The sequence below is a fragment of the Camelus bactrianus genome, chromosome 17 (genome assembly GCF_048773025.1).
Source record: "Camelus bactrianus isolate YW-2024 breed Bactrian camel chromosome 17, ASM4877302v1, whole genome shotgun sequence".
Taxonomy (NCBI): Eukaryota; Metazoa; Chordata; class Mammalia; order Artiodactyla; family Camelidae; genus Camelus; species Camelus bactrianus.
In genome coordinates, this window is record NC_133555.1 from 39,149,671 (window position 1) to 39,158,383 (window position 8,713).

The 8,713-nt window shown below is 49.2% G+C and overlaps 1 protein-coding gene across 1 annotated transcript; it reads left to right on the forward strand.

Moving 5' to 3' along the window:
- Window positions 1-246: 246 nt before the first annotated feature.
- On the forward strand, window positions 247-4,627 carry CCK (cholecystokinin). The gene is made up of 3 exons (XM_074344127.1): window positions 247-405; window positions 1,519-1,734; window positions 4,224-4,627. The coding sequence occupies exons 2-3, from the start codon at window positions 1,521-1,523 to the stop codon at window positions 4,355-4,357; spliced, it is 348 nt and encodes a 115-aa protein (XP_074200228.1). The 5' UTR covers window positions 247-405; window positions 1,519-1,520; the 3' UTR covers window positions 4,358-4,627.
- The last annotated feature ends 4,086 nt before the right edge of the window (window positions 4,628-8,713 follow it).

Consider the following 8,713-nt stretch of genomic DNA (forward strand, 5'->3'; position numbering starts at 1 on the left):
TTCTGCATCCCGGAGGAGAGACCCCATTCCTAGGTTTCTCACCCTGGAGAGGGGAGCCCCGCGCTGGAATGGGCAAGGGAGACAGGGTGGACGGAGCTGGGAGAAGGAAGCTGCCGCGACAGAGGCTGGGCTGGATGCCAGACACCCTGCCTGGGAGGCGTCCACCTGGCTCCTCTGGGCCGTTGCCCCCTCTCTCCCGGGAGCCACCTCAGTCATTTGTCGCCCCCGTGGCCGCCCTCTGAGCACGTGTCGCCCGTCTGCGTCAGCGCTGGGTAAATAGATGACTGGCCAATGGCTCAGGCGGGGCTATTTAAGAGGCAGCCTCCTGCCCGCCCACCCTGAACTTGGCTTGGCTTCCCCGCTGCTCTGGCAGGAACGCGAAGCCGGCTGCGTCCTGCTCCGAAGGTAGGTTCCCCGCCCCTGGGGATCCAAGTGCCAAGTGGCCTTGAAGAATGCTGTCTTCACTTTTGTGCCCCTTCCGTTTCAATTTTCTGTTTTCTGTGTCTTCTTTCCGATATCTCGAAAGACATTTCTTGAAGTCAGAAAGGATAGTGCGGGCGGGGTAGGTAGAGCTGCTTTTCAGACTTCACGCTCCTGCTTTGTTCTTTTTGCGCAGGCAACGCTGGGGTATCTGGTTGCTCGGATTAGTATGTAAATTGCGATTTACTAGATGTTGCACAACGATGCAGTGTACTTTGAAATCGTTTCAAATAAACTACCAAGAGGTTTTAAGATTTAAATTCAATTTCTAAGTGCTGCAGAAAAATTCACGGTTTTGGGCATAGAAACGTGCGGGTATTTTATCTGCTCGCGGATCTAAAATGCAGCGGTGCTTGGCGGAGGACTGACAGGACTGAGCGCGTATTTCTGATATGAAAAATCCTGCCTGTGTTTTGCATAGTGGTTATTGCCGTTTCCCATGTGCAGCTTGAAGAAACTTGAAAAATATGGCTTTTATTTGTTGCTCTCACATTTTAAACCGTGTTTTTGTTTTGTTTTGGTTTTTGGTTGTTTTTTTGTTTTGTTTTTGTTTTTGTTTTTGTTCTTGTTTTTTACCATTTATTTACCTATTGGAAGCTTAGCTCTCTGGAAAGGTGCTACCTTTCTTCAAAGGTCTCATTTCCCCCATGGAGTCTTCCCTTTAGGAACATTTTCACCTATCTTTAATCTCTTGCTTTTCCAGTTAGGAGAAGAGAGACGACGCTCTGACATCTCAAACTAAAGGAAAACAGAAAACCTTCCTTCTGCTTAAACAGGGCAGAAGACAAGGTCTCTCTCCGCCCGCTTTCCCCGCTCCAAGGCCCCGGGTGTAATTCACCCAAAAGACAAACGCGATGCGCCCTGACGCGCGGGCTGGTGCCACTGGCCCCCTTGTGCTTTCACCAGCCTGGCAGGTCCGGAGCCCCACTCGTTTGGACTGAGGCCCCTTCTCTGTACCCTGGGCGCCCGACCCTCCGCAATATCCCGCGAACGCTCCACCTTTTCGTTCAACGACCCCCTCCTCTCTGCTCCCCGCAGCCATGAACAGCGGCTTGTGCCTGTGCGTGCTGATGGCGGTCCTGGCGGCGGGCGCCCTGGCGAAGCCCGTGCCTCCCGCGGACCCCACGGGCTCCCGGGCTCAGCAGGAGGAGGGGGCGCCCCGAAGGCAGCTGAGGGCGGTGCAGAGGGTGGACGAGGAGCCCCGAGCGCACCTGGGCGCTCTGCTGGCCAGGTACATCCAGCAGGCTCGGAAAGGTACGCATGCCGCTTCCCTGACCCTCACTCACTTCTGCCCCCAATCGTGACCCTCTTCTCTAGTGTCTTGCTGATGGAGGTGGGTAACCCGTCTTGGGAGGAAACACGGGAGACACATAAAGCTGAAAGCTTTTTCACTTTCTTTTCCTGAGTTGTACTGCACAAGGCAGTGCAGTTTTCCAGACGTCCTTTGTCACAAACTGAGAGTGAGTGTGCAGGAGTTAGTTTAATTTATAAGGGAAACCTGTTTTCTTTTAATTGAAGTACAGTCAGTTACAATGTGTCAATTTCTGGTGTACAGCATGTTTTAGTCATACATGTACATATTCGTTCTCATACTCTTTTTCATTAAAGATTACTACAAGATACTGAATATAGTTCTATGAAGGGAAACCTTTTTAAAAAAGCTTTCTTTAAGTTTTGCATGGTGTTGCTGTTTAAATTCAACACTATATTATGAAGACATTAAAAGATAATTACTGAGCAAACTACTGACTCAAAAAGGTATTGCAGAGCCACTAAACACCATCTACTGTGAATACAAAGGACCGAGGAGCCACCCAGGTACTGCACATGGAACCCCTCCAGCAGGCAGTGATCAGTGCTGAGAATGCTTGAGATCTGACCCCAACAGTTTAAAAAAAAAAGTGGCAATGTGTCAATTTTCACCAAAGGATGTAACAGGAGGAAAGAATCAGGAGCAGTTTTGAGTTCTCCTTGGCAGTGATTTAAGATGATTACCCAACAAGAGACATGTTTTTATTTTGCTGTTGGAGAGACGGTCCCAATTGCAGCAGGAGCTAAACAAGCCACAGTTTTCTCAGCATCAAAGTCTTTCTCCAGGAGTAAGGTGACTCAGCTTCTCAGTAGCTGAGTGGCGTATGGACAGCCCTGTCCCTTTCCTGGGCCTGTCTCATCTGTAAAGAGAAAATGACGATGGGGTTCCCATTGGCCCCTTCCAGCTCTTTTCGTGATTCAGAGGGAGGTTCGTTCATCTCTAGGTTCCTCAGAAATTATAATTTGGACTGGGGCAGGTTTTTTCCTACCAGCTTTATCCACAGTGACACATGGTGAACACACTGGCTATGGGACGAGGTGTTAAACTGGGCCAGAACTGCTGGACACGAAACCACAGCAGATGCTGCTGGGCTGGGTGGGAAGTGGGCTCCTTTCCCATAAGGCTCCCTTACCCTGCTGGTGTGCCAAGGCCTATATCTGAACTTTAACTCGTGGCTTGACTAGATGGGGAGAAAACAGGGCTTGGCTCTCCAGAACCTCCTATAGTTCCATATGAAGGTGAGACGGGACCTTTTTGACCAGAGAATTTCAGAAGGATAAAACGGAAGGTGATTTGTTATATTCCAACCTCTCTTTGGGAAACTGTCCCAACTACCATCTTCTATTTTGCTTTACTGCTAATTAAATTGAAAGCTGTGGAAGTACTAGTCAGATGACCAAATCTGAGAACTTTAGGGATTCCTGTTGATTGTCTGTCTGAAAGTAATTTCATATCTGTCCTTGGGTATGGGGTGAATTTCAGCCAGGCCAGTCTGAAATATCATAGGCTTTTCGTTGACCATAATCTGGAAGCCCATCCCCACCTTCAGGAAAGAACCACCAGAAACAGTTCTGGGAAAGCAGCCAGTTATCAAATGATTTCCCTGGAACTGACACTCGACACAAGGTCCTTCTGGTGTCTCTTCTTAACCCCCTTCTCCCCTTGTCGTCAGCCAAACCTGTGTGTGAATAGCTGTCACTGGGAACTTTAGCTGCCAACACCCAGGATCCATGCTAGCTAGAAAACAATAATCTCTTCCATTTGACAAATATGAACTAGGAACACATATCTACGTCTATACAGTTTCTTTGAATATTTTACACATTTTGAGATCATATGGAGTATTTACTCAACTGTAGTATACATTATGCTTAAAGAGTCTCAACAAGAAATGCCCCCTTTGGGGAGTGCTCAAGAATTTGTCATTAAGAACCATCTGCAGAATTTTCAATCATCTGAGGAGAAGCAATTCTGTTAGGGGGCAGAGGAGTGTCTAGTGTGCACCTGCTCCAAGCCCAGCAAGCAAAGCCCAGGGCTACCTCCGTATTGTCTCTCTTTGTCCTCACGACAGCCCTGCACAGGAAATTGTGTTATCGTCCTTTTGTCAGTGTGGACAAGCTGGGATTCTGGAAGAGTGAATGACCTACCTGAGGTAGCCCATCTAGGCAGCATCAGGGCTGAGAGGCTGTTTGAGTCCTGCCCTCCCCAGAGGGTCTGGAAGCTCCTCAGCTTCCCGCCGTACTGAGCATTCCGTGCTAAGCATGTACTCTAACCACTGTGCTATACCCTCCCCCTTGATAACCTCTCTGATACGTATAAGAGGGTGCATGCTGCATATTGTCTGGCCTTTTCCGTTGTTCTCCTTTACAAACTGAACTAGCGATGCTCTTAGATGTAATGGCCCCGTTTCCTTCCGCTCTGCCACTTGTAGCTCCCTCTGGCCGAATGTCTGTGATTAAGAACCTGCAGAACCTGGACCCCAGCCACAGGATAAGCGATCGGGACTACATGGGCTGGATGGATTTTGGCCGGCGCAGCGCTGAGGAGTACGAGTACGCCTCCTAGGAGACCCGGCCTTGGTCAGCGCAGCAGGAAGCCACCTCCTGACTCAGGAGGCAGAATAAGGAAACAATCCCGTTCATAACTCGTTGTCTCTGAAGTCTGACATTTAAAGTATCTATTTATTGAGTTTTCAGTGTGAAACAGCTGTCTGTGAGATTGTCCAACGCAACCACGCACCTCAGCAGAAACGTACAAATGGAAGACAAAACGTTTCCCTCATCTGTGACTCCTGGTCCTAAAGTGTTGCTATGCTATTAAAGTGATTTCATTCTGCCCGTTGTTCCCTGTGTCTGCCAAGGGCAGAGGGCGCATTTAGGCCTTAGATCGTTCAAGGAGGGATTCCTGATGTATGGGGCGCAAGGACGGGCCCCTGCGGTAGATGGTCCCAGAAAGGGCTTGAGACTTGAGGGTCAGGCATAGAGCTGACTTCCCTGCTGCAGGCCAGGGAGCCAGCGAAAGGGCCTTCTGTGTCAGCTCCACAACCCAGCCCTGGCCACCCTGGGCCCAAGGGGGCCCCACTGCCAAAAAGAATGTGCCCTGCTTATAGTGGGCACTCATTTGTCTGGGTGAAGTCCAGAGAGGCAGCTGAGGATGGAGCCTTCCATCTGCCCATCCCCCTGGGATGTTCTGTTCTGCCAACTCCATCCCACACCAGAGTTTCTCTGGGCTTCTCTTGGCCTTTAAAAAAAATTGGGGGCAGCACTGGTCAGCGCTTTTACATGCATTTGCTCTTTCCACGGCCCTGTGGCACTGAGATGATTGCCCTTTTTCAAATGAGGAAATGGGTTCTGAGAAGTGGAACTGACTGGCCCGTGGTTCCCCAGCTAAAGAGATTCAGAGACTTGAGGGCGTTATCGCTCCTCGGTTAGCGTGACCTCCATCACTAGCGCTTCTCAAACGCTGGAGTACTTATGAATGCCTGGGGAATCTTGTGAAATTGCACAGTCTGATTCAGCAGGCCCAGGCTGCGGCCTGAACAAGTTCCCAGGTGACGTCAGTGCTGCTGGTCCTGGCCCACACTTGGAGTCAGGACGGTGTAAAGAAGAGCTGATGATTACAATCCCTTGGGTCTCATCATATTCCAGAGACATATTGCAGGGCACGTTGGGGTGGCTCTGGTCGTTATCCAGAGCAGATCCTCTCCTTTTGTGGGCCACTCCCTCTTCGGGGTCTCTGCAGGGATCAGTAAAGGGAATTAGGCCAAGTCGACACTGGAGATGATCTAACGCTAGCCACCACAGAGCAGCCTTTCTGTGCCTCTTGGCTGAGGCCTCCAGGAACCCCAGGTTCTTCTCCAGCAAAGGCCCCAGGTGACCCAGTGCAACAGGACAACTAGCCCCAATGGGGACATACACTGAAAAGAATGTTGGCAAATCTATAACAGGCCTTGGAGGAGCCCTACTCAGACCATGATCATCCAGCCCAGGCACTCAGTACCGTCTTCCTTGGTGTTAGAAAGTGGACGCCAGGGAGGTCCTCAGAGGAAAACTGGGTCAGTACAATTCTTGAACTTGAACTGAAGTTGGGATTCAGTGTAAAGCTTAGACTCTGAATACACAGCGCACTGAGCTTATTACCTCATTCAGTCCCTGCAAGTTCATCTCTAATACTGCTTCATGCCTTAGGTGTCCAGTTGCTTGGCAGAATGTCCAGATGCCTACATTATAGTACACATACACATCTCACAGAGAACACTATTTTTCTGGGTGTGTATGGGATATTGGGTGTATTTGGGGATGAGTGTTTCTGTGTGTGTGTATGTGTGTTAGTGGTATGGGGGTTAATGAGAGACGAAGGATTTTAATATAAAATCAGCAGTGGGGAATGGATGATAAAGGTCTGATCTGAACGAATGATTTATAAATCATCAGAGACGTTGATATTAAAATATCATTTTCCAGAGTAAAGCCATGACTCATACAAAGATGTCATTCCAGTCATTGATTAATAAGATGTCACATCATTTCAGAGGAGAACCAGAAGGACAGACACAGGCAGTCGGGATTGCCGAAATGAATTTGCTAATAGACACAATACTGGTTTATATTTTAAGGCTGATAAAGCTTAATGTTTAGAATAATCTGATAACAGGGCAGAAATTAGTTGTTTCTCTAGAGGACAATATTCACATGCATTTCTATAGAGAAGAATTATTTGCAGTGCTGTCAGTTTTCTATGGCTTGCCAAGCCTAAGTAGCCCAGCCAAAGGCACAGACGTCAACAGCATCAGGTAAATTCCCAGCTTCCATTGAAAGGATGCCTAGAGATCCCGTTTGCCCACTTCAAAATCTTCCACAATTTTCCCTAATGCAGGAAAGGAAAAGGAAAGAATATTTCCTGGCCTCCTCTTGGGCACTGTACCAGGAACCTTGTGAGCATTAGCTCAGGATGCTGTTCCAATCCTGCAAGTCACTGTGACCCCATGTTTCGAAGAGGAAGCTGGAGCTTGGTGAGGCTGACTTCTGGCTGCACTCTGCCCACACGTGGCAGTGCCAGGATTGACTCCTAGAACTTATATACAAGGTTACTGAGAGCCACCCTCTGGCAGAGAAGGGGCTAGGACACTTGTCTGGATCTACAGGAGGGCACTGAATGAGACTGAATTGCATGTGTGATAATTTACGATGGCTTTGAGGAGCCCTGATGGGGCTTACCAGGCAGGGGTGGCAAGAAGCCTACAGACCTGTTCCCCTAACTCTTTCAGAGCCACCACTGGATTCAGGCTGGTCCCTTTCTAACTGCAATGTCCTGTTGTCATCTCTATGCTGCTTGCTGTTGTAGGAGTCCAGGAGCCAGGACATAGAACCCTACTCTTCCTCAGAGACCACATTCAGTTTCTGCTGCTAAGCTGAACAAGTCTCAAGGAAGAGCCAGCAGATCCTCAAGCTCTGCTTCCAAGAGGCCTGGGGAACTCACTCAATCAGAGAGCCATGATCTCCCCTCCCTCCCTCCTTCTACTTCCCTCCTGCACCACCTCCTTTGCCAGCTGCCTCTCCCGAATCCCTCCAGCTTGTAGGACTTCCACCTGAGCCCATGTCCTCCGAGGCTGTTCTTGCTACATATATCCCCAGCTCTGCTCTAAAAGTTTCTTTTTGCTGATTCATTGGAATTTAGAGCTTGGAAAGGCCAATAGCTATCATTCTAGCCAAACACTCACCTTACCCTACCCCTACTCCCACTTCATAGATAATAACTTGCCACAAATCACACAATGAATTAGTGATGGAACGAGCAGCTCTCTGGAGTTAACTCCTTGCCAGGCTGAAACTAAGAACTTGCTGATACTGTAACCGAGCAGGACCCTATAGGGTCTTCCTGAGACCCTCCCCCATATCCTCTACTGTAGCTCCTCTCTGAAGTACCCAGAAAATGATATGTCATGCACATTTCCTGAGTTTCTCAGATGCTAAAAACTACCACCAAAGGGAAGAAATTACTTGATAATCATGAGCACAGAGCTAAGGATTGATCACCATCAACCAAGCCGAGAATTGTTCACAGCTGATCACAGACCCTGGGACTCCCCTCCCCGAGCTGTTAAAAAGGCTCAGCTGAAACCTTTCAGGGAGTCTGAGGTTTTTTTGGGCCAGAGCCACTCACTCTCCTTGCTTGGCCCTGCAGTAAACATTTCTCTGCTCCAAACTCGGACATTTCAGTATTGTTTGGCCTCACAGTGTTTTGGGCACACGAACTTGTGTTCAGTGACAGTTTTGGTGAAGCCAGGCAGGAGTCTGTGCCCGTGGCAGGCAGTCCCTTCTCTGGAGCTGCCTCAGCCCACTCTGCCCCGGGGAGCCAGGAGGGTCTCCTCCACACCACCTTCCCCCACCGGCGCTGCCGGCTGCCCCTGCCCAAGGCTGTTTGGAGCTGCTGTTTTGGAACCATCCTGAGCTGTATCGACCTTTGGTGTCGCCTGGGGGTGAGTGGCTCCAGCTTGTTTAGGCTGGAAATTCTCTCCTCTCTTTCTGGGCTCGTCGTGAGCCACTGTGGGTCCGTTCTCTTTCAAGAGCTGAGCCCATCTGTCTGGAGGCCTCCGTCTGGAGTGGAAGCGGAATTTTGGGGCTACACCTCTGATATTTTGTTTGTTGGGACCATGTTTGGGGGTGTGTGTGTGTGTGTGTGAGACCTTGCATTGGCTGGTTGAGACGTCTTTGGTGAGTGAGGGAGATTGTGAATGACGACACCCCTATTGCGCTGGCTTGGCCTGTAACCCTGAGAGACCATTTTAAATTGTTGTTTGCTTGATATTTGAGAACGTTGGTCATGAGTAATTAAGTATGGATGATCAGAGCTCTGTTCCATCTTATAGTCCCCTAGGGTATATTTTGCAAAACTAGGAGATCTTCAGTTATGCTCCCTTAA

What these genes read in the sequence shown, in the direction of transcription:
- CCK (XM_074344127.1), top strand. Translation starts at nt 1,521, where the DNA reads ATGAACAGCGGCTTGTGCCTGTGCGTGCTGATGGCGGTCCTGGCGGCG. An exon ending in CATCCAGCAGGCTCGGAAAG is followed by an intron (nt 1,735 to 4,223) that starts GTACGCATGCCG and finishes TGCCACTTGTAG; the next exon opens with CTCCCTCTGGCCGAATGTCT.